Raw genomic sequence first — 25934 nt, 5'->3', positions numbered from 1 at the left:
TTATTCTGTTAGAAGTGGTAAGTGGTGAAATTTACAAATGGCACTTTAGATTTATAGCTTTTTAATGTGAATGGATTATTACCTGAACTGCTGCTGGGAACAGAAACCTGCCCATCAGGCTCAGAGACCCGCCCTTAGCAACACCACAAAATATAAAAAAGGTAGAGAAGGAAGCCGTCAGAAAACAAAACAGATGAAACGAACACCAGTCCCTAGAATCAACTGTTGTTTTATAATTTTTGCATTTTACAATTCATGAACATGCATTGCTTTATTCTAAAACACTCAAAAACCACACTACCAATAAAACAAATCAGTTCTTAAAATCGAAAGAATAATTGAATAGCAAATGATTTTTATAGTATTTACATTTTTTCTTTAAATTCAGCTCTAAAACCTCTTAAGTCCATTGGTGAAGTAAAGGAAAGTTAAAGAATAAAGTGCTCTAGAGCACCAAGCCTCAAACATAATATGAAGTCAACTTCAAGCTAAAATATACTGTAGTTTTATGATGCTAGCTCACACCCATAATTCCAGCAGATGCATTTAGTTTAGCAAAAGCCATTAAGAACTGCAACGGTTTCCTAAGACTATTCCATCAAATCAAGTAAATGAAAACAAAACACAACAATAAATTAAAATACCTCTGGGTATAAAACTGGACCTAAAATAAAGCTCCCCAGGTACATTTCTCATTATTTTTGCAGGTTTTACTCAAAACCCAACATGACAGTTGAGCTGTGATGCCTGTCAGTCGGACATCGGTGATCATCTGTTGTGAAGCAGTAGCCTTGGGGATCAGTCCTTCACAAATTTATGACTGCAGCTGTCAGCTTTGATTGTCATGATCAAAATGGGAGATATTCTCGTCTCAAAAAAGGAACAAGCTGCAAGTGGTGTCAGTTTCAACAGGTTTAAACCCCAAACAATCAGTAGGGAAGAACTTAAAAAAAAAGAATTTGGACTGTTTTGTCACTGATCGCCCCCTAGTCGTCCTGCTGAATCAGAGTAAGGCACACAAGACTGTCTGCAGTATCGCTGATCTTGGCAAACTAGAATCAATCACAGTTCAATAGCTCTTTACAGACCAGAGCGGTTTACAGATTGAGGAGCTCAACAAATGTGTTGAAGAATTTGGCATCGGAGAGAAAGAAAAGGCAAAATGCAGGGAATGCATTTTTTTGGTTTTTGTAAACGTTATGAGCTGTCAGGCGCACAGATTCAAGCTCACTGCCTATGCTTGTTTGCTTTAAAATGAAATGCACTGATAAAACCAATCAAATTAAGTTCACCACGCTCAGTGTTTCTTCACACCCTAAGAGTTTGCCACTGAAAAGAGCAAACACTGAGTCCAGAGCTGCTGTTGCTGCCCCGTGTCTTTGCTATCCAAACCCACACCTACAGGAGGGAGCTTCATTTATCTGCTGTTTCCTTCTTCCCAGCTGCAGCCTCCATCTTCTTCACCTGGGCGGCTGCTCCTGCGGCTGTTTTCTGGGTGTTGTCTTTGGGCGTGGTCTGTGTGGCAGCGCTGGAGGATTTGGAGGACTGCGTGGGCTTTGAGGTAGTGTTGGAAGGATGTCGCCGACGCCTCCCTTCATCCCCGGCCGAGGACGAGTGGTTTCTCCTTCTGCCTCCCTCCTCTCCCATTGGAGGCTGCAAGCACAAAGGTCAGAGGTCACCACACAACAAGGTGGTATAAATGTTAAAAGGAGATGTTGGGTCAGTGATAGTGACCAGAGTGAAACACATAAATCAAAGGATTAAAAATGACTCAATCTGGGTCAATACAGCTACAATACCATTTCTGACCCAACGTCAGTGTGGACATTTAGCCGTGGGGCAGTTTGCCAGTGAAGTCTGTCTTTTTGTTCACACCAGGCGTGCACACTCACCACCACCCTGAAATCCTCCAGATTCTTGAACTGGTAGAGGTGTTCCTGCAGCTTTGGGTCTATGGGCTGGTTCTTAATCTTAGAGTATTTCAAGAAGGCCCAGAACTTCTCCAGTCCATACAGCTGACCTGCAGGAGAAGCAAACAGATTATTAAACTGACTTGACTTGATACTGATGAAATGTATTTATCTATAATTGCAAAATAATTACTTGTACTTAAAATTAATTTATTATCAACCTTTAGTTAACTGTTTACAGCTTGTTTTGTTTAAAGAGCTATAATAAACATGCAATAATTTTTGACACTACTTATTAAAAAGAAGTAGGGGCTATTGCAAACTATCATCATCTGAGTTTTCTTTGAAATGTGACATTCTTCATTACTAGACTTTCATGTATAAGTGACTTGTAAAAATGCTTAATGGGAAATTGTATTAAAATGTGTTTGCATATCAGTGAGAGAGGGAGATGAAGTTTTACCATCAATGCTAAATACCTTTCTCAAAGTCCTTCAGAGTCTCTTCTTGAAAGTCCTTGAACAAGTCTAACCTGAATCTCTTCTCCAAACCGTAGCTGTAGTATCTGAAAAGACACTCCAGTCCATACCTGCAGAGCAAAAAAAAAAAAAAAAAAAAAAAAAAAAAAAAAAAAAAAAAAAATCAATATTTACCTGGACTCTGGCCTGAAACAAGTAAACGTGTGACACAGCTTCAAATCTAACATTTACAGAGGCAGGTTGTTATGGGAAGCTGATGTTTAACATGTTTTGCATTTTCTCACAGGTGCCTGCAACATTTCACAGCAGCAGATGATTTCTCTTGTACATTGGTAATGTCTTTAATGAAGCTGAGAGAGAAACCAGACAGACTAGGCAACCGGTTTAGGATTTAAATCAAATGGGTGTGAGCTGCTGGGATTGTTCCAGTGTCTGCTCCCACTCCTTGCAGCCACATCCACTCTCGCTGAAACATGCAGGGCTGAGCCACTCACTTATTTAGCCATAAACGTGGGTTTGGCAGGCGTGTCAAGGCGCTGCTGGCAGATACACAACAATGCTGCAGCGCTCGGCGTTCCCTGTTAACCATGTAAACTGCTGCTGTTAACAGACAGGTTTATAAGGAGGAACAATGTGTGTCCTTTAAAACATCAACACCATCCTGTTCTTGTTAAGGGGAAGAAACAAATCTAAAAACCAAATAAACCACTCTGTGGTTTATGACTCCTAACCACTGCTCTCTTCGTACGGTTTTACAATCACTATTTGCTAAGTTTCATTTGTTTACATAACAGAAGTGGTTCTAGAAACCTATTTATTGCTCAGGAAAGTGGAAGCTCTACTCCAGCTTAAAAATATACACAAGAACAAGTTAGTAACGGGTATTTTCTTTCGGGAAAGGTTCTGTGTATACCATGTTTTAATTATTCAGCAAACCTGCAGCAAAGCTTTACTTAATAAATAATCTGATCATCAGTCTATGAGCGATATTAACAGCACCTCTGATACTGAATAAAGGTCATTTCTATTTATTAGTTTTAGCTGCAGGCCTAATAAATATTATTAAATCCCATTCATCCACAGTTATGTAATGTCATAAATAGCTACTGTACAGATGCAATTATCAATTGGTTTTAATCAATTAATCCTCCCTTTGTTATAAAATGAGCCATTGTGTTTTCTTCTGTCCGACCAACAGCCCGAAAATCAAAGATACTCATGAGAGAGAAGCTGATAGACAAGTGCAAATGTTCGGCACTTTACTGTGACTGAAACAACAAATTCGTTGCCAAGAGTAGATGAAGTTGTTTTTAACATGTGACCAGTGGCTGAAAGGCTGTGAGTAAAGAACGTGGAGGGCAGTGATTGGCTGTCAGACACAAAGGGAGAGTGTTTTCATACCAGGAATAACTAAGTCTCAGGTTTTAGTTTAAAAAAATACAGAAATAAGTGAAACAATTCATGCCTGCTGTTTGCTGTCTCCATGTTCACTACAGTTTGCTTTTTGTGAAATTTTTACAGAATATCGTGCGTTTTCAACCTTGGGCAAAGGAAACTCACGTTCGACCTCCTCACCTGTAGTTTTCTTTGGCGTCTTCCAGCGCACACTGTTTGAACTCCTCATACATCTTCCTGTTGAAGTTGTCCCTCAGGAAGAAGGACCAGAACCTGAACAGTGTGTTCATCTCCTGAGACTGGCCGATCCCCAACCGTTTTCTTTCTGAAAAACGTCACCATACAACACGTCAACATTTACAGCTGCTCGAGGTCGCAAACATCTGTACAATCTACACACAATAAGACTTTCTCGACACGATGTCGGAGCCAAATCGCACCATTAAGGCACCGTCGGCGGTACTTGTGGTATCCCTGCTGGGTGAAGCCGTTGTCCCTGAGCAGCTCGTGGGATGGATGCCAGAACTTGGGCAGAGACTGGGGGGTGCATCCGTAGGTTCCTGACGGCGGGGCTCCTTCTGATGGGGAGGCGTTGGAGCTGCTGTAGGACGATGGAGGGAAAGATGTTTGAGCGGTGAGGCGGAAAACTCACATACAGCAACTGACGCTCCAATCCATTCACCCCAAGCACAGTGTCATTTGGTCGTTTACTACACCAGCTGTCTCAACGACTTCCACAAATAACAATTTAAACAAATATTAACTGTTCAAGCCTCATAACACAAAGACCTGCTCTTTTTTATATCACTGCGATTATTTTGGGGGTTTATGCTGTTGGTCAGTGACATCATGAGCTGAAAACCTGATGAGTGGATCATAATGAATCGTGTTTGTGCCCTGTGGCATTTTGCTTTGTTGAAGAAGTGCATACTGTTACGGAGAAGTGAGTAAAGGTCAGCTGTGTCAGGCAGAACAGCTGGAACGCAAAAAGGGAAGTGACATATTTCTGGTCTCATCCAGAACTGAAACATGGTCACTACAGTCGTGAGGTTCAGTCGGACCTGATGGACGCAGAGCGTGGCCGGTGTTCACGGGAGTCCATCACCCATCCGATGTGGGCCTCGTGGGGAGGGTTCGAACTGTGGCGGGTCTTCTTCTTCCTCGGCATCTGGGACAGAAATCACATCGACATTCAGATGCTCACCTGGACGAGGCTAAAATCTGTTACCGTGTTAGAACCGGGCGTCATGGTTAATTATGGACACCATTTTCTAAGTTGACCCCAAGTCTTGGGATCTAAGACCAGGCCTTTAAACTCACTTTGACACTCACAGCAGGTAAAAACACAACAGTGAGAAACATTTGCAACTGATACTTGAAAACAGGTAAACATGCGCAGTACATGCATACCAGTTCCCAGTACTACAGTACACACACAACAGGAAAAAGCTTTGGTTTATATTAGGAACAAAACACACAGAAACAGTCAGACCTAAATTAGAAACAACCAGTGACGTCACTAGGCCTTGAACTGGGATTTGCAGTTTATCAGTGCTCACTGATTTTCTGCTGAGGGTCACCATTATGGAAATTCCACAGATACGCATCAACTACAGTCTCCACAGTGAAAATCAGACAGTTTGCATTTTTCTGGGCCAGAGAGAAAACCTCCGCTTGCAAATCATAACGGCAAAATAGGCCAGAACTAGAAAAAGGAAGAGAACAGTGAAAAACAAACCTGAACCCTGAGAGAAGATGAGTCTCTTTGTTCTCTGGATGAGTGGTTCCTGACTTTTTTTTTGGCTTGTGACCTCTTAAAATGTAATACCACAACAATTCAACCAAATAGTGTCTTTTACTTTAGGTCATTGTTAGAAACCTGCAGAGGCCAAATTAAAACAGCAAAGATTAGAGCACAGCTCCTCTGGTTTTCCAGTTCCTCTCCTGTCAATCACAGATTCATCATGTTGGGGGGTGATCTACATGTACTCTGCAACTAACAACACTTCGTTACCCATGTCATGCCTGTGGGGAGCTCGTTACAACCACAGCATCATCATCATCATCATCCTCTGGGACACGAGTGAACTGGGTCTCAGCAGGAACTTTACTGATTCTGGTCTGGTTTACCAGTCGGGGACAGACAGACAGAACTCACCTGTCCATCGATGGTGCCGCTGTCTTTCATCACGGGGTAGAAGCGTGGGGTCTTGTTGGGGTCCTGGCGTCCCGGAGTGCGAGGCGTTCTGGGGGTTCGGGGTTGATGAGCGCTGGGCGACTCTGGCACTGCTGTGGGCAGCGAACGGGCCAAGTCTGCTCCACTGTCCACTGAGAACACACACACACACACACACACACACATAACTAACTTTCACACTACTGGATTACTTTTCATGCTTGTGATTCCACCAATTTCCTGTGGTCCAACAAAGCTCTGGATTAGAAGATTTAACAGCCTGACTGAGCTGCAAATGTTCTTAATTCCCTGAATTTTCCGCATGAAATATAATAAACTGAGTAATCTATGCAGGTTCTTTCAGAGAACTAGTTAGGAAAGAGTCTCCCCACCTCATCAGAACTCAGCTTAACAAAAGGAGATGTTCAGAAATATTCAGAGGGTGTTCAGGATGATCACCTTGCATGAAAGTGACTTTTTTTTTTTACCTGGCATGGGAGGAGGTGGGACTTCCTGGTTTGGGTCAACGGGCACTTTGGGGGTGAGAGTGTCAAACTCATCTTTACTGATGACGTTCAGCTTCTTGAAGTTCTCCACCTCCTGCTGGAGAACCCAGAAACAGGCCTACAGTCAAAGAGGAGAACAGAGAACAGCAGCTGCATCCAGCTACATTTATTTTCCTGGATCAGTACCACTGAAGTCTGATCTGAGCTCACAAACAACGTAAAATAAACATTTTAAGGAGCTCACACGAGAGGAAAACAAGCTAATTTGGTGCTTTTCATTGCACATGGAGCCGAGTCTTAAATCCACTTGGCTGTGATTAGTTCTTGTATGAGTTTTACATCTTTTAAACAATTAATTTGTTTTGCTCAATTGTGCTTTTAAACCTTCCTGACTTTCAGTTTTCACCCATGATAAACTGTTTTAGTAAAAACTGACTGCTGGAAACTGTAACAGACATTTTTCACTATTTTCTTTCACTATCTGATGAAAATAATTGCATGTGCTGTAAAGACATGACTTAATTGTAATAATCATTAATATTTTACGTTTAAAAAGTGAACTGTATAATTTGAAACTATCACAGGTGATAAACGTATTTGTTTTAGTATTTCAAACTTATTTAACTGCATTGTTTCAGGTCTGTACTGCGTCTGTGTGTAGAAACACATGATCTGTGTGACAACACCATCCACATTAATAAACACAATACGGCTGCACTTCTACCCAGACATGAGAAAACATAAATCTGAGCTCACAGGCTGTAAAAACAGTCTGGTACAGTGGTAAACAGCAGATATGCCAGCGGCAGCAACCCTGCACGCCTGTGACACACTGCAGATGTGCGGCGTACTTTGAACTATACACGTCAGCATTGGAAGGAGGAGGGAAAAGGGTCCAGGTGGCCCTGGGGTGTGTGTGCTCAGGCGTGACATTTCCCACATGTGCGGACATTACTGACAACCTTTGAACCCTGAACGAGCTGAGCACTCTGAAATCAACCAGGGCTAAAGTTGGCATTCTTCAGCAGCTTAGGTGAACACATAGGGCTGTAAACCTGAGTAAATATTATTAGTTAAATGATCTTTATTCAGGCCCTGCTTAGAGTTTTACAGCACTTTAAATTAATATTTGCATTTCCCGAAACATGATGTACTGACTAAGTTTATTTCTGAGACACATTCTGTTGAAGGTTATAGTTAATGTTTACTTTTAAGGGTATGATACAGTATTGCGTAACATAACAAATTAATAAAATATATTGTTCTTATGCATTTGATATAGTAGTTTGTTTTATTATAGTTTTTATCAATGTATTTTCCTTCTATTCAACATTTCAAAATCATACTTTTATTTAATTTAAGTCACTTTGAGTCTGTTTTTAAGCAAAAATATTCTGTGATTTTCTCTGTTTTTGAACTGAAATGAAGACTTTTACAAAAAAAAGTGAAAGAAAATGTTAGTAAAAGCAAATGTTCTGGTCACAGTCTATAAAATAAGCGTGAACTCTGTGAATGGAAGACAAAACTGCTTTGGCCCTGGACAGTATCTGCATCCAGCAGCTCAGCTGCACAGAGCGACTTCGCTGACCTGCTGGCACTGACCGTAGTGGACAACCATGAAAAAAATTCAGTGGTTAACAGCAACGCCACTGATTCAATAACAGGAAGTGAGTCAAGCTTTGGAGAGCTGAACAACCAGCCTCTATATCCTACGGTTAACAAACAAGTATTGAGCTTCAGGCTGCAGTAAATGCAGAAAAAAAAAAAATCATTTAAAAACAGAGTAATCAATGATTAAGACTCCGAATTTAGAGCCACTGAACTAAATTTGTGGTGAGAAAGTGTGGTAAAAAAGAAATATGCAAAGTACTCCTTTAAGATGAGGAAGCTCATTTGTAAGTCAGCAAAAGCAAAAAAAAAAACACCGTGATGATGATGTGACATTTTAGCTGCTGCTCCCATTTCAGTGAATAGTAGCGTGATGCAAACGTTTGCGTCTTCAGATATGATTCAGTCCTTTGCGTGTCCATCACAACACTGGTCGTCCCGTCACCTCCCAGTGACAGACCTACTTCAACACTGATGCATTTCTAATCGACAGCCACCCCAAAGCAGGAGACTGAGTTCAAGTGTAAATATCTGTGTCTGGTTGTTTATAAAAAAATACCAGGTTTGTGTAAAAATGTTAAATATTTGTATTTGGTTAGTTTAAACCGGGAGAAATTGAAGAAAACCTAGAAAAACTATTTGCACCAAATTCTGCAATTCATCGGAAAGAAAAACAGTTTTTAGTTTCCTTATTTTACCTTGCTGTACTCGCTCTGTTCCTCGGTCTTCCACAGGTCCTGTTCGTAGTAGTACAGCCCGTCGTTGATGGCTTTGGCCAGGTCGGCGGTGATCTTGGCCCGTGACTCGTGGTTGCCTGTCCGGTCGCCGCCAGGATGCTTACGGAGGTACGGAGGCGTCTGTGTGACTATAAGGATCTTGTTGACGTCTTGGTCGTCCAGCTCATAGTCTGAGTCGTCCTCGTCTGACCAGTCGGTGAACTTGTTCTTCCTCGGAGCCAACTGCTCCATTTCCTCGTCGAAGAGAAAGTCCAGCTCCTCCTGGTCGGGCTCGGCCTGCGGGGGAGTCTTTTGGCTGGGAGGAGGTGTCTTACTGTCCCCCTGGACAACACAGTGAACACAGCCATCAACAAAACAACAGACAAGAACATCAACTTCAGATGGTGAAGTGTCTGAAGAACGTCTGTTGGCCATCAACATATCACTGCTGCTACTTTCTTCAAACTGCTGTGACTGCAGCATTTTAAGGCTCAGTTCAAACAAATACAGTCTGCAGTTCATTTTAAGGTCAAAGATGATGTAAGAGGTGGTAAAAACATCTTATTGTTTTCTATTCTTTTGTCTCATTTGGAGAAAATACGTTTCCATTGCTTTGGGTAATGGAATGATACACAGGCTGTAACAGATTTTAATTTCAAGGTCTAGTCACCTGAAAGTGCAAGAACAGACTGGATTTATTTCTCTTCTCATAGTGTAAAAGGCGATTTAACAGAAAGTAATTAACGTTGAAAGGCTGAAAATAAATATGCACCTGGTGTGATAAATGTGGCTGCAGATGTTAGATTTAATAAATAAATAAAAAGGAAGTGCAGGGAAAATGAGGGAGACAAAGAGCTGAGACGGGCGAGTGAGAGCAGTAAGTACTCAACTGCAGAGGGGAGGTGGTCGGGCTGAAGTGGAGAGGGAGGAGAAGAGTCGACAACAAACACATCATCACTGACGTGCTGCCGGCCCAAAGGTGGAGGACACACAAACAGAGACGGGACAGAGGGACGGAAATAACAGGTGCACACAGGAACGAAGACAGAAGAAACGTCATGAAGATGGAAGGGATCAAAATAGAAAAACTAAGCTCAGACATCTGTGTGTACTTTGTTTTGCCATTAAATTAAAGAGTCAAATAGTATTTAAGCCAAACAGATCCTGAAGTTGAAGCACATGAGTCCTGCACAGCGAGACAGCAGCTTTAGACAGATATTTTGGAAACCACAGGCATGAAAAGCTCCTGGTACTTCTTCCCTCTTTGCCTCCAGTACCTTTGCTTTCCCGTGAGGCTGCCTGTGGCGTTTCTCCACCTGGATCCAGGCGTCGGGGTCAGGTTTGGGGGTGGGGGTGTTTTTGGAGCTGGCTGTGGTTGACGGCGACTCCTGGCTGGCGGAGTCAGGATCGGCTGAGTCCAGAGGCTCGGCAGACTCGAGAGGAGTCTCCTTCACGGGCGATGAAGCTGAAAGGATCAACACTCAAGACATCAGACAAACCTTCATCACCGCTGTCAGCTCCCATTTCGGTTCTGAGCTCAACACTCGTTAAAACGCTTCAAACCTGCTCAACAGTAAAAACTGGAATTGGAAATAATTTTGATGATTGATTGTTTATGTCATGTGTAACACAAAAAAAGACAAAAGTGGATCCATGAATTCAATATTTTGGGGATTTGAACTGCTGGTTGGACAAAATTAAACATTTGCAGAAGCAAAGGTCATTCTGGGAAACTGTGATTTAATTTATTTTTAAACACTTTACTTATGAACTATTATTAAATGGCTTATTAAAGTCACCTCTAAATAACTTAAATAATGTGTTAAATAAGAGTTTATTGACATTTGCTGACCACTGATTCCTACTGAAGATCTTTGCAGTATTTGGTCACTCAAAGCATTTGTTGGGGACTATTTTCAGCAGCGGATGGATCCACAAATCTGCATTTGGTCTCAAGTGAGTGTTACCAGCAGCCGGACGGTGTGTGTGGGACTGAGCCAGAATAAACTAGTGTGTGTTGGTGCTCGTGGTGATGAAGGAACGTGTCTCCCAGTGCAGCAGAATAAGCGCTGATAAGTTTTTAATAACTTCTGCACAACAATGGAGCTCTGTGGCACAGAGGAAGGAGACATTCAGCCTCTGGAAACATGCACAATGCTTGTTAACAGGATACATTCAGTGCTGGTTTCATTCTCTCAGTGTTTAGACAGATAAGCAGTGGACTGAGCTAAATACTGACCAGAGGTGGTGGAGCTGAGGGTCTGTCGGGGAACAAACTCAGGGCAGTTGACGAGCTGGGAGAAATCGGTCCGAGGGGAACCCACGATGGGAGGGGCAGGGATGGGCCAACGCGCTGGGTCAGTTTTACAGCGAACCCTGTCGTCCACCAGCTCCACCTCGGTGCTGCTCTTCAGAGCCTGGAGGGCAGGATTTAATAACACAGAGAGAAGTTTAAGCCTCAGGTGTTCGCCTTTGCCTCACAACAAAAATAACTTCCTCAAATGGGACAAATTTTCTCATTACAGGATTAACACCTTAAGGCAAACACACACAACCGAGAGTGGAGTTCTTCATCTGCCAAAGAGAAGTGAAACACGACCTGCAGCCAAACAGCAACACCTGCGTGTCAAAATTAAACCGAAACCCACGGGCAACGGTGCAATGTAGAATTTACTGCCCCTGGCTACAGTCACAACACGGACCCCACTGATGACGTGGTCGTACCTCCATGATGAGGTTGATGTCGGTGGTGAGGGCCTGGACTCTGTGGAAGCTGGCGATGAGGGAGATGGGGAGGAAGCCCTGTGCATCCATTTTTCTCCTCAGGAAGAAATCCCGCTCCAGGTTGTGGAGGCTGAAGTAGTACTCACTAGAGGAAGACAAGGTACATTTAGCACTCACCATAATCAACAACAACAACAGCGTCTCCACCAGGAGAGCGGCTCTCCGACAGCTGCTGATCTGAAGACGTAACCTTCATCTGTGGGAAACTGTGATGGGATTTTATTCTGTTTTAGATGATAAAAATAACTGTGGTTGCTGCTGTTAAAAACAACCACCATGCTGGTATTTATCATGGGAAACAGCAACCACACAGCATCGGTACTTAAATTCTAATTATTTTGAGAAACATAAACACCTTTTTCTACAAAACCCTTGATTTTATTGTGTAAAACTGGCAGCAAATAGGGCAAAACACTCCACATGAATTTCATTTATTCATGTTAAGACAGTATTATTTTTTCTAAATGCTAAGAACGACAACAAATGTAGAATCGTCTGACTGGAGGACTGACTTTGTAGACTGGAAAATCTCTCTATTACTTGGTACAGCAACACACACACACACACACACACACACACACACACACACACACACACACACACACACACACACACACACACACACACACTTCTACATGTCCAGCTCAGCCTGCAGGCAGTGGGTAGTGGTTGCTTCATGTGCAATAAGAGCGGCTGAGTGAGCAGCCTGAATAAAGCTGAGGGAGATGAGAGAGGAGAAGACAACAACGTCTCTCCTTTTCCTTTCGCCTCATCCATCACTGCTCGCTCTCTCTCCGCTCAGCCTCCTCCCTAAAACTGCTTTTTTAAAATAACATTTCTTTGCTCAGGCCTGCATATAATTCATCCTGTCACCTCTAAGGCACACGGGCTATATTTAGGAGGCCACCTCACCCTGCACTGCTGCTGTAATGAGGCCAAAGCCGTCAGCCACACGCCGAGCGCATGGCGCCCCCTGCAGGACACAACGAACATCAGGATCTGTGTTCACTACATATCAGACTCGCACCTCTGCAGGAGCTGGTAGTTAAAACGTGACTTTGACCTGTTCCACCTTGGCCTGTTCAGTCCTAATCTTCCATCATTACTGATAAGACTGAGACCACAGCTTAGTCAGCTGTTTCACAAAGAGCTCGTTACATCCAGAGCCGGAAAATTACACAGATCCCCATGAATTTAAGTTTTAAAGACCCTGTTGTAAAGATAAACATGAATGTTTTCACGTTACCCCAAAAGATCCAATAGTGGTTTTACTTCAGATTGATACCAGAAAATATTGAGCAAAGGCCTAAAACCTAAAACAAACCAACCAAATCCAATATATATATAAAGGCTGGGTATATAAAGGCTGGTGGAAATTAGATAAACAAAAAATGTTTTCCTAAAATATGAGAAAGTGTGAACAGTATGAAACAAGATTAAAAAAAACAGATTGTCCTACACGTTTGCAGAAAAACAGCAGCCGGCTGGACTGAAGAGAAAAGTAAAAACTGTCAAATACTCACATTTGACGCTTGATGTACTCCTTGAGAAGCTTTTCATCTACTGTGTACATCTGGACCTTGTTGCCATCATCGTAATAATAAACCATGTTGGTGCCAAACTCTGTGGGGACCTGAACCAAACCGTCGGACGACTGCGAGTCCCGGAAGATCTGAGAGTATTCATAACGGCCTGGAAAGCAGGATAAACAGCAAAAGAGCAAAAATTAGAGGTGGCGAAACACATCAGGCTGCTCTCACAGGCGCTTTGCACTTTTCTGTCGAGGTCACGGAATAAAATGTTATAAAAAATTGAAGGAAAGAGCCAAACTGGATCCCAGGTTTTCCAAGAAAAGACACTATGTGCTAAGTAGACTTAAGTAAACAGTGTCAACATGATCGTAAGTTATTGGTGGTAGATCGAAGTTAAAATTTGACAAAACTAAAAAAAACAAAACCTCACCTCGTCCACGACCTCTCCCGCGCCCACGACCTTTCCCTCGACCTCGTATTCCTCCACGAATGCTCCCGCTGTCACTTCTGATGCTGGAGGACTCGTCCCCAAAGTCCCTTGGCTCTCTCCTCCAACCTGTGAACAAGAAAACACAAAGCACTCGGGCTAAATGACAACTTCATTTACAAGACAAGATAAAATACGATAAACATTATTAATCCCTCAGGGGAAATTCAGGAAATACAGGAAGAAATTTCTCATATTTGAGAAGCTGAATATGTTAAATTTTAAATTTTACTTTAATTTTTAAATTTTACCTGAGAAATGACATAAATGGGTATTATTATTATTTTTGTTTACATTTTAAGGGAAATCTGATATGTGAGAAGAGAAGCTACAGAAAAAAGACGTGCAAAGATATAAAACAGAGGCCCCAGAGCTCATGGTTTGCATCTTAAACCTGAACCACCCATTTGATTTCAGGTATTATAGTTCGAATTCTTATCAAACAGTTTCAGTAAAATGGGATTTCCCTCCTCTTTGACAGTCTGATCATTTATTTCCTTTCCTCTGCTGAGGCTCGATTCTAACGAGGTGCCTCAGAAATGAAGCTGGTGCATAAATCTTATCACGACCCACAGAAATGATAACAATGAAACCCAGGCTGTGTGGAAAGAGTTTTCCTGTTTACCCTCTTTTCCTGACACAATAGTGGAAACTTTAATGAGTAATGACTCACTGGAATTTGTGTTCAGATAAAAAAGAGCATCAAATATCACAGGAGCAGTTTTAATTCGCACATCTGACCACAGCTTCAGGTTTATGCCATGCTTTCAATCTGCCATGCAGCCGCACGAAACAAGCCTGCAGAGGCTGGAAAGGTGCTAGTTGGGGGGGAAAGTGGTGAGTAAACATGCATGAAGGGACACGAGAGGGAAGGCGAGCAAACAGCGAAGCCGAACCACTGATGAAGACGCACAACAGACACTGAGGGCGTGAACAGAGAGTGAGCTGCTGGCCACTTACTCCTGCTATCATGCGCCCTGTTACTATGGAGCGTGTGATCGGGCGACGTGGGGTCGGTCAAGTCGCCGGTGGGCTCTGTGTCCGAGCGTGTCGGGCCCCCGCTGGGCGTCTTGGCGCCGTCGTCCCGGGACACTTCATCCAGCGGCAGAGAAACCCACTTACGTTTGTTACCTAGCGATGATTGCACACCGAAAACACAGCTTGAAGAGTTTCGCTCCAAAATGCTGCAAATTCATTTTGGAACAAATGAAATCATCAGCTAAACTTTGTGCGGCTTGAAAATAAGGATCCACTGACGACTAAACTTCAGCTTGAGGTTTTCTTGAATCTCTCGTTGTTCAAAGTGGTAATAAAGAATATTTTTAATGGTTTTCAGAGAGTTTTATTGTTGCATTATGATGAAAAATAAGGCCTTTTCCAGGGTTTTGCAATAATAGACATGTTTTTTCCCCTCAGAACACTAAACCACTGGTTCAATAATAACAAATTACCAATCAATCAACTTTGCTTTCAGTTTTCTGAATATAAAGAAACGTCCCACAATGAACGACAGAATTAAACCTCGATACACTGATCAATAATTATCAAACTACACCCATGAGCATCTTTAAAACCCACTAATCAAAATGAAACATCTTCGTTTTCATAAGATGCTTGTGCCACGCAAAGAATCAACTTCTAATCTAATAATGAACAAAAAGTCAACATTCAAAAACATATATTTATAAAATTAGACGACAAGTAGGATTTTCTCGTACCCCTGTTTTATTTTTTACCACAATATGCTTCACTGAATTAACTAAATCTGTTTGTATTTAATTTAAACTCTCATACCTGGAAACTTTTAATAATTTTCAAAGCCTGCATTTTGGAACAAACCTCTTCTTCTCTGGTTTATTCACTCGGGGCCTGACAAAGTGTCTTTTCTTTGATTAGCTCCCACTGACATTGGTGCTTGGTATTTCTCTCAGGACAGGAGTGAATCGGTCGAAGACAAACAGACAGTCACAGCAGAACATGCACCAATCAGCACCAACCAATAATGACCAATAGTGATCAGCAGAGTTATTGACATGCTCCCCCTGTGCATCAATCGAGGATACAGATCATCGCTGTCCAGTGAAAACACATCTCCAATTCAGAGGTTCATCAGATTATCTGAATAACTAAACCAGGCTTGTTTTTCTTGGTTTAATAAAACTTATCTCAGCGTTCTGGAGATCCGTTCACAGGACAGAGATGAATAGTGGAACAACTTATCGGGGCTGCAGCCCATGAACATACTTCACCAGTGGGAAAAAAAAACTCCTCACTCTCACCTCCTCTCTTCTTCAGGGCAGCGCTCTTGGCGTCCTGGCCCGGTTTCGACTCTCCGTCTTTGGGCAGCTCTCCCAGCGGGTCCGGCTGAGCCTCCTGGTTCTCTTTGCTCTCACCTCCGTCGTGGCTGCTCTCCGATTTCCTCTCCGGTCTCTCTCGCCTCTTCTCCTTCTCTCTGCGTGAGGAGGGAGGCTTCTTTCCGTTGTTGTTGAGAACATTTTGTTGTTGCTGGAACCAAAACAAGAGACACCAGATTAATTCAAGCCTTTAGAACATTTCTGAAGTTGTCTTTCTCCTCTGGAGCTGCCAAAACAACAAAGCAACCACAGGTCAGTGTCATAATTGTGTTTTCAATGAACAGATAACGTTCAATTTTAAATATAATTCAATCTAATGTCAGCATAAAGTGATTTTCTCTGGACATAAGATTCAAGAACATCTTAGGAACAGTAAGTATTTCTAAAAATCCTCAAACTTTTCTAAAGGTGATGAACAAGTTCTTCTATTATATTTTTTAATGTCTCTTTTTAAGGACACGTTGGCCTGTTCAGGCCTCTAAAAAATAATTCACCCTCTCATACCTTCGGCCATTTGAACCTGTTTTATTTTTGCTTTTAAAAAGGACTTTCGGGCATTTTTGCCTTTTTTAATCAAGTGGACAAGAGAAGAAAATTGACTTCAGGCAAAGGTTCCTTATATTAATGCTGTCACATGCAGGACACTGCCCTCTAAACTATGTACACAATACACTGAAACTATTATCTCACATGGTCTGCCCTCACAGGACCCTCTGTCACCACTTTAAACCATCATGCTTGATTTTAACAAAGGCATTTTCTCCCTGCTCTGCAATGCAAGACTGAGGAATGTTTGTTTTTTGTGAGATCCTCAATGGTCCCTGGACACGCAGCATGTGAAATCCATGGGTCACTTATCTTCTCCAGCTTCTATGTTCTAGAGAGGATCTGGATTCAATCAGCTTTGGCAAAGCCACCAGAAACAACATTTTTTATGCCAAATGGTGTTTTTAGTGCTCCATCTAGTGAGCAGAAAGCAGAGAAACCCCTCTGAGCTAAGCACACGGTGTTCCAGTTAACATGTTTGATTAATCATCACACACACACACACACACACTATACCTCTTTGGCCAGTTCACCAGGTGTGGGCCAGTTTGTGATGTCGCTGAAGTCACTCGACTGTAAAATGGAGAAAGAAACATTAGGAAGAGCAGCTCCTCACTGAAACATTCCCCAGTGGACCCCTGTAACCAGGGCCCTTGTCATTCCCGGTGTGGGCAGGTTAGAGACAGTTTTAGTGCCCTTCAGGTAGAAACCGGTGCCGAGGAAAAGCAGGTCAGTGCTCCGTCTGTTGAGAAACTGCAAACAACAACGATAAACAGGCCCCGTCACTTTTCACCAGAGTGAATGTAAATTTGGACAACCTGATATCGGACCAAGGTTAACCAGACAAGGGTTACTGTTACACTCAGCGCTGCGCAGAAAAGATGAATAAAAACTATAATACTCTTCCAGTCACAATCATCCAACTGCAGGATCAGTCTCCAACAGGCTCTTTGCTGATGGAAGACAGCAAAAAATCCTGCCTGGAGGTATTCTGGCTTTTAAACAACTCTTACTAATGAGCCGACCTCTGTACTACAAATATTTGAAGGCAAAAAACCTCTTTCTACTCACAATTACTGAAATAATAGAATAAAAGATGCACGATAACCTCTGATCACCATAAAGGGCAAAACAGCCGCAGGTAAAAACTTCATCTTTAATTTCTGACCATGCAAATTTGAGCTAAAGAGCTGAAAAATATGCTTCTTCTACATGTCTGGTAAAAACTAAGACCTGGGTTATAATAACTTGGATGTAGCCGTTGCAGTAATCTCAGTAATTTCTTACGCCTACCCCTCATTTTTGAGTTGAGCTTTAAAACTGAGTTAGAAAAGTCAAACAAACACAAGAAAATGTCTCTGGCACCTGGAAATGTTGGTGGTTTTGTCTTATCGACTGCAAATAAAACACTGTAGTAGCTGAACACGCACAGTGGAGAGTGGGGTTAAGTGGACGGGATCAGGCCTGTGTGGACTGAGCTGTGGTTCAGTTTGGGAGTAACAGGGGGCTCAAACCTGTTTGTACTCAGCTCACAGGACAATTAAAAGTGCCCTGAGGTGTTTTCTTGTAAACAAACAAAGGTTATGTTTACATTCACTGTCACTCACCACAAAACATTTGTGTGGATCCTGAAGCTCGAACAAACACGTTATGAATTTCCTACATCATAAAGCTGGTTTTTCTTTAAGGACTGCAAACCCTGCATTGTTTCCAACAGTCTGCAGTATTTCTGTCGCAGTTTATTTATCTGATGTTTAAAGCTCATAATGTGAAAACAGGTTTGTTGTGCTGGTAGAAATGAGCACTAACAATATGCAAACGGACGAGACAGCACTCAGCAAATATCCGGACGCTGAGGCCTCTTCTTAAAAATGCTCCCAAAACTGTGAGAAAATTATTTGGCCTTGACAAACGTCGTACAAATTAAACAAAATGCTTTTTATTAATATCCTGCGGTAAAAATAGAACCGGTGTAACTCATCCCCTGTTCACTGATCGTATTAGTCAAATGATATTTGAATTTTCACATCTGAACGACGGGCCCATTAAAAAAGAAAGACTTACCATGGAAGAACGGAGGGAAATAAAACCAAATGGGAACTTGAACCTAAACTGTAGAATTAAAGATTCACTGAGTTAATACACTGAGGAGGCGCCCAAAAATTATTCACACCCACTAGAAGTTGTGCCCTTTAATATTCAATAACCTTTTTATATATATATTTTTTATATTTCCTTCCAATTAGTCACTTTAAACAACAGCAGTGGAAAAACTGGTTGGGAAAGCAAATAAAACAAACAAACAGCATCTGAAAACAGCGAATATTCGGCTACCGGCAGGTGTTACTTTCCCATCGAGCACGTCACCACCAGGCAGCAGCTACAGTGGCAAAATATGGACATGTCATCACTGTAAAGAGCCAAACATGTAGGTGTATTTACAAATGAAAGACACGTGGCGCTCAAACCCAACTATCATTTACGACTTCGGATGAGTTGTGATTGAAATATAATTTAAAAACACCAGATCCGCTGAGATAAAATACAATAAAACAGAAAGACAACAGTCTTTTTACTACTGTGGGATTAATAAACACAACATATTAATGACATCAAACCTGTCAGGTGCATGTTTGTGACATGTTTGAGGTCTAACAGGTTTGAAAGCCTAAAAGAAAACAGACGGATAAAAACTAAAACAGTAAAAAAAAAAAAAAAACATTACCTTGCTGGATTTTCTCGTTCTGGGCTTGGTGGCACGGACGACTTTCAGAGCGTTTTGTTGATCTGCAGAGAAAGGTTCAACAACTGAAAGTGACATCTTTATATATTGACAGCACAGACCTAAACCCAAAAGTGTTTTTTCATTTCTTTTTAGTCCTTTCTCACAGACTTAACTTAATCTAACAACACCAGTGAGCAAGTTGCCGGCGTAAAAGCGTTGCTCAACACTGGAGATAAAAAGTCGAGTCATCTACTCTTGCATGCTCTGCCGTGTCTGTGCAGCATTGGGAATTTCTGTCTGTACAGACTGAATAAATATCCCCCCCAGGGGCTGAGCGACTGAACTAGTAGAAGCTGCTTTCTGCACAACCAGCAGCAGATTGTGGCTGCATCTCCGCAGCCAGCAGCAGGCAGGGAGTGGCCCGCTGCAGCCCGTTTGGCAGAGGATGGTCGGATTGATAAGAGACGTGGGTCCGAGGCTTCCACATGAATGGGTGTATGCCAGAAGACGTCCACCCACAGAGCAGGTTGTACAGTAACGCTGTAAAATGATGCCTGTGCTCTTGCCAGAGTCAAGACGCTTCAAATATAGCTCGCCGTGTTCGCTCTGTGCCCTGACACACATTCACAACTTGCATTTAGCTGAACAGTCCTGATTCAGCCGTTGAATTCAAGTCTAACGAATCATTTATTAGATCCAGCTGTAAAAAGCGTCATTTACCAGAGTCAAACGCTTCAAATATATCTCAAATGCTCTTCTAATCACAGAATCATTAAATACTGGGTTGGTCAAAAAAAGAAAAAACTAAATTGCTGGTTCCATCTTCCACCTGTCTTATCTGATACTTGACTAAATATAATTTTATTTAGTACACAGTAATGAAACTAATATTTTAGTTTTAGCCCTAATCAAGTTGGATAAGCTGCTCAATGCAAATGTTTATTTGCTTTAATTGGCTCTTTGAACTGAATATTATGTATGAAAAGGTGTCATGACGAATGTGTTGCTAACTTTACATGAATTATATCTAATTATTCCTGTCAAATGCTTGTGTGCAGCCAATACTTACTTCATTATTTGCTATTCTGAAACATTCCCTACCTGCTGCATAAACAATACAACGAACCATGCACAGTAAAAGTTATGTGTAGTTTACAACCCTAAGCTTCCTTAACCTTGTTCCCATACTTGTTCTTTCAGTTGTGACAGTGCAGAGCAGGCTCGGGGAGGGGAGGACCTGCAGGCAGCCAGGCCATTGGACATGCAAAACGTGTCTTTACAGCAGCAGGAGCAGTTAGCCTGTCTGTCTTAGCTTCTACAGGCTGAATCGACGCTGCAGCTCAAACCTGGGGCTGACTGGGGCTCAGCCTGAGCTTCTCTCTGAGCTGTATTTAACCCGCATTTCCAATAAGGGAAACCTGGGGGACAGCTCGCTGTGGGAGCTGGGGTGCAGGCTAAAGAAGTAGCAGTTGTCAGCAATCAACACGTGGTGCTCCGGAGGGGGATGGGGGCAAATATGCCACCAGCAACACCTCTCGACCCGGCTGACATTTTCAGCCTATTCACTTTAATTCGGCTCTAAAGTAAGAAAAGAGAAAGCCCAGACCGGCAGAACCGAGCCGTGCAGAATAAAGCTGTCAAATGCAGCAACAACGTGCTCAGCTGGGGGGAGCTGTGTGCAGGGCTGTGACCATATTGTCCCTGAAAGTTCAGTCACCATAGCCTGCTCCCATGTGAGGACACTGAAAACCAGCTCACCTTTCTCCTGGGAGCTGATGTTGCTGCTCGGGACCCGGCCCGTGGTCCTCTTAGTCCACGGGTTCACTTTTGGCGGAGGAGCCTCCACAACTTTGCGCTTCACCGTCTCTGCAGCCGAGTCAGCGTTGCTGCTTTGCTCGTTTTCTTTATCGTTTTCTTTGCATTTCTTGTGCATGTCCGACGGGCTCTTGGCTGCCTCGGACCCGTGTCCGTCCTGTGCCGGTTTTTCCGAGCCCTTCTGCCCCTCGGACTTGTTTTGGTTCTGGTCCTCCGCTGTCAAACCCGATTCAACCTGACTGCACTCAACCTCTGCGGACATCCTGCTAGTTTCCTCACAGCACACGGTGTTAAATCCAGTGTGAACCTCTGGTCCTTGCTGTCTTATCCCAGAGAAGAGTCACAAAAAGCTCAACTGGATCCACAACTTGAGGTAAACAACTTCTGGGCTGGACCGAGCTAGCCAGCTAGCCAAGTAGCTCCCGCAGCTAACCGTTAGCTAGCGAGCTAAATGTCGGGTGTTTGCCGCGGCGCTCGACACTTTCATATCAACACGTCGTTAGTCCTGAGTCTGGACTTAGTCACCATGTAAACGACACGAGCTGGAGCGGTTCGCCTGCGAGTTTCTGCAACTTTAAAAACAAACTACAACAGCGACCTCCTGTCTGAGGCTCAGGCTCCACGCTAAGAGCTCGTGTCCTCTGCCTCTGCGGCTGTAAACAGTGACTCTGCCGCCCCCAGCGGCCACACGGCGGTACTGCAGCACGGCGCCACCTCAGTTATTTAGAATAAAAGACTGAAATTATTTATTTACCCAGAATAAATGAATTAATATGATGCATATATGAATATATAAATTAATAATTATATATATAAATGTATTTATTTGTGTTTAAAAACTGTGACTACAGCTAATAACTACTTTCAGAGTCCAATTTAGCCGTATTGGCAAAGTGCTTATGTGCTAGTTGTCTTAGTACAGTGTATACAAACAGTTACATTTGACAATAATAAAGAATTTAAATTCTGTTCTCAGATCTCTACACTGGCTTCCTGTCGCCCAGAGAATAGACTTTAAATTTAAGGTAGCTCACTTTTTCACTTGTTATAAAATTGTATGCAATGAACTGGTATAAGCATAGCACATAAAACATTTGGAGATTTAAAAAATCACAGGATCTCAGTAGCACTGTGGATTAGTGGTTAGGACTGTTGCCTCACAGCAAGAAGGTTCCTGGTTTGAAACCCATCAGGGGCCTTTCTGTGTGGAGTTTGCATGTTCTCCCTGTGCTTGTGTGGGTTTTCTCCAGGTACTCTGGTTTCCTCCCACAGTCCAAAAACATGTATGTCAGGTTGATTGGTGACTCTAAATTGCCCATAGGAGTGAGTGTGAGTGTGTGAGGTTGTTTGTCTCTATGTGGCCCTGTGATGGACTGGGGACCTGTCCAGGGTGGACCCCTGCCTTTCACCCAAAGAGAGCTGGGATAGGCTCCAGCAGATCCAAATAATGGAAGTGTGGCTAGTGTACATATATTGCACTGTAATTTATACCGTGTTGCTAATTTATTAGGTACACCTAACTAAACGCAATAGACACTAAGTCCTGCATCAATCACTCAGAAAAGGAGACAGTGTTAACAGCACATTATAGTTTTCAATAATGTGACTTTAAAAATCTGTTTCCTGACAATTTGTGATAATGATCAACCATTTCTTTATTTTTGTTTTCGAACATCTTAACTTTAAAATACACAGTTTTTCACCCAAATCACATATAGACATTTATATTGTGTTGAATTACATAAAATTTAACACAATAAATACAGAAAGCAGAGACATCAGCATCATGGATAATTGTTTCAGCGCCGGGGCAGACGACACATCTCGGGGTCTGGTGTAGATATAAGGATGTTCCTGCAGAAACATGAGAAAAATGTGCTAAAAACAACTTTTCTCTCGAACAGAGAAAATGTTCAGCGTGCCCTTGTGTTGTACCTTCGGTGGGCAGATGAGCTCTACTGGCTCTGAAAATGACCATATCATCTCTTTCCCTCCCTCTGGCTGGAACTGCAGAAACATGATGAATAATTTAGTTTATGTCTGTGTTTTATGTCGGTGCTGTGTTGAGAAAAGATCCACTGAGCATCGCCTTTAATGACTCCTGTTTATAAAATCTCACAGTTGTCAGGATTATTACACAGCATGACAGAATTGTCTGCTTTGATATGTTAAAACCTGATTCATTCACTTTTACTAAAACTATCCAATATACAAATATCAGTATATATTTGTGGCAACCTGCTGCGCTTAATCTGCACGTTATATACTGTGAGTAGAACATTATCTAAACCAAAGTTTACCTAAATACAACCATGTTTAACAGTTATCTGAAAATGATCGTTACAACTTAAAAACTGCACCATGTTGTTCCACAGTCCCTTTGCCAGCTCCTCATGTCCCTTCACAGTGAAGTGGAAACAATCTGCCGTGAAGAAGCTCAAGTCGATTTTCCCATTCTGAAGTTAATAGAGGGAAAGTTGGACACAAACCTATTTTTAAACAGGGGCCATTTATATTTTAATGCTCTTTATAATAAGATGTGTGTGTGTGTGTGTGACCTACAGGAAGCCTTGGTGGTGTCGCAGCCTCCAGATAAGGTTGCAGAACAACAGCAAAGTCTTGTTTGAAGAAGCGATCACTGTGCAGAAGCTTCTTTAATCTTCTCTATAGGGAACCAAAGTTAATGTTATGTATAAACAGTAAAAGTGGAACATTCAGATTTCTGGTTCTTGTTCAGGACTCTCACTCACTGTGTGCATGGTTCAAAATCTGCACACCACAACTTTTCCAACCATGTGCCGACCATTGGATCAACACATTTCAACTACACAGTTTACAAAGCACATTTTTATCATAAAAACTGTTGCTCTTGTAGTTACAGCTGCAACAATTAGTCAATCTTAAGAAACATGACAACAGATTCATCTGTTTTTAAGCAAAATGCAAAGAAAATTCTGTTTTCAGCGTTTTGTGTTTTATATCACAGTAAATATCAGAATATTTTTGGCCTTGGTTGGGCAAAAGAAGATATCTGAGTATGTCACCGGACTAGTTTTTTAAACTAAATAATTAATCTAGAAAGTAATCAGCAGGTTAACTATTAATGAAAATAATCTTTAATCACAGCCCTAATTCTAATGTTTAGACTGAACCTGTTTACTAGATGAGGTTTGATTTAAATCGTCGACAACAAGGCAGTGACACAGTGTAGTTTAGGCTTGGCTGTACACACAGCACACACTTCGGTGGGTGGACACACACCTGGAATTCATAGTTGATTTCAATCAGCTCCTTAAGTTCAATGGAGTTTTCATCAGGTAGAACCAGACATGAGCAGAAACTTCTGTAAACAGATTATCACATTAGTGGATTATAATTTCATCAGGTTAACAATATAATCAGATTACAACAGTTCTGACTTTTAATAACAGTAAATTTAATCTTTTCATATAAGGTGGTGGTTATATTTGATCTGGGAGCTGTCAGAGCTTCAGATTCACAGGTAAAACAAAGAAAGCAAATGGTTTCGGTAACTTTTGAAGCTGACAGCCCAGAGTCGGTTTCTGAACTTCTCTGAGAGGCTTCATGAGAAGAAGCTGCACCACGTTCACAATGGTCCTGGGGATCTGAAACCAGACCACAACATTCATCAACTGAAATCAGTGGGACAAGGGTGGTTAAGTATTTCACATCTAAATGCAACAGCAGCGTAAATGAAATGCTGCTCAATACATGACTCGGTCAGGGCACAGAAAAGGGGGTGAATCAAAGCTCCAGGTTCATTACGACATTTATAAACAGATGATGTGTGTGTTCAATGAAACTCTACGTAGAAAGAGAGAAATGTATTTTTCTGAAATCATCAACAACAACAGTAACAACTCACATGTCGTGTTTGCTACAGTGAGTAGATGAACAAACCCTCTGTCTCCATTGCCACTGGAACTAATTTCACCATATAAATGCAATGAGTTTCCTTTATTTTTTAATGACAAGGTTCAGGGTATTAAACGACTAATAAACACAGATACCAACTCTGCAGCCATCCAGGAGACACTTGGTAGAACTGACACATTTTACACCTGTAAATGACATAACAGTTGAAGAGATTATTTCCAGTCTGAGTTCCTCCACCTGCTGCTTTGATGTTTTACCCACTAGATTTCTGAAATCAGTACTAAGCAGTTTGTTACCACAGCTCACTCAATTAGTCATTACAGTCTGGAACATTTCCAAGGGCCTTGAAAATTGCTGTCATCAAGCCTCTCCTGAAGAAGAGACATCTTGATGCCACAGTACTGAACAACTACTGGCCCATATTAAACCTGCTGTTTTTAGGCAAAATCCTTGAAAAAGTTGTTTACCAACAGTTTACTGACTTTCTCCTGCTAAACAACTTTGATGATCTTCAGTCAGGTTTTAGGCCCCATCACAGCACTGCAACTGCACTCATCAAGGTGACAAATGACATTCGTCTGAACACAGACGCTGGCAGAGTCTCTGTCTTATACTGTTGGATCTGAGTGCTGCTTTTGACACAGTGGACCACGTGAGCCTGTTACAAAGGTTAGAGGACTGGATAGGCATCTCTGGTACTGCCCTTAAATGGTTTAAGTCCTATCTTGACGACAGGAAGTACTTCATTGAAACTGGTAACTGTGCCCAGACCAAATGGAGTTGACATGTGGGGTCCCCCAGGGGTCCATCTCGGGACCCCTTTTGTTCAATTTTTCCATGTTTCCTTTAGGCCAGTTAATACGCAGTAATAATGTGTCCTACAATAACTATGTAGATGACACTCAGATTTACATTTCACTCACAGCAGGGGAATATGGACCAGTCGATTCACTGTGTCACTGCAATGAACAGACTCATCCATGCATTTATCTCCAGCAGGTTAG

The 25934-nt window shown here is 42.1% G+C and overlaps 2 protein-coding genes across 9 annotated transcripts in view; both read right to left on the bottom strand.

Annotated features, from left to right (window-relative positions):
- Positions 1–213: 213 nt before the first annotated feature.
- larp1b (La ribonucleoprotein 1B) lies at positions 214–21694 on the bottom strand. Of its 6 annotated transcripts, none has more exons than XM_026308719.2 (20): positions 20977–21694; positions 19219–19280; positions 17010–17066; positions 15873–16098; positions 14554–14724; positions 13537–13662; positions 13098–13266; positions 11515–11659; positions 11030–11207; positions 10068–10255; positions 9681–9755; positions 8773–9132; positions 6449–6584; positions 5943–6112; positions 4846–4952; positions 4225–4385; positions 3965–4109; positions 2390–2499; positions 1893–2020; positions 214–1653 (listed from the first exon to the last, which is right to left on the bottom strand). In XM_026308719.2, exons 1-20 carry the CDS (start codon positions 21293–21295, stop codon positions 1414–1416), a joined length of 3273 nt encoding a protein of 1090 aa, XP_026164504.1. In that variant the 5' UTR covers positions 21296–21694; the 3' UTR covers positions 214–1413. The 6 variants fall into 6 exon arrangements, with proteins under 6 accessions (XP_026164504.1, XP_026164512.1, XP_026164522.1 ...); XM_026308727.2 differs by having other exon boundaries at positions 6449–6563; XM_026308737.2 differs by having other exon boundaries at positions 6449–6560.
- Positions 21695–22681: 987 nt separating this feature from the next.
- Positions 22682–25934, bottom strand: part of ahsa1b (AHA1, activator of heat shock protein ATPase homolog 1b) — a 70571-nt gene continuing 67318 nt past the window's right edge. For all 3 annotated transcript variants that reach the window (XM_026295019.1, XM_026294953.1, XM_026295092.1), the window contains 6 exons: positions 24568–24659; positions 24295–24376; positions 23596–23697; positions 23394–23489; positions 22969–23040; positions 22682–22887 (listed from right to left, as the gene is read on the bottom strand). In XM_026295019.1, the coding sequence (XP_026150804.1) occupies positions 22771–22887; positions 22969–23040; positions 23394–23489; positions 23596–23697; positions 24295–24376; positions 24568–24659 (561 nt within the window). In that variant the 3' untranslated portion in view covers positions 22682–22770. The remainder of the gene's footprint in view (positions 22888–22968; positions 23041–23393; positions 23490–23595; positions 23698–24294; positions 24377–24567; positions 24660–25934) is intronic.

This window comes from Mastacembelus armatus, chromosome 22 (genome assembly GCF_900324485.2).
Source record: "Mastacembelus armatus chromosome 22, fMasArm1.2, whole genome shotgun sequence".
NCBI classification, from domain to species: Eukaryota; Metazoa; Chordata; class Actinopteri; order Synbranchiformes; family Mastacembelidae; genus Mastacembelus; species Mastacembelus armatus.
The sequence above is the reverse complement of the archived record's forward strand: the minus strand, read 5'-3'. Positions and strand labels throughout refer to the sequence as shown.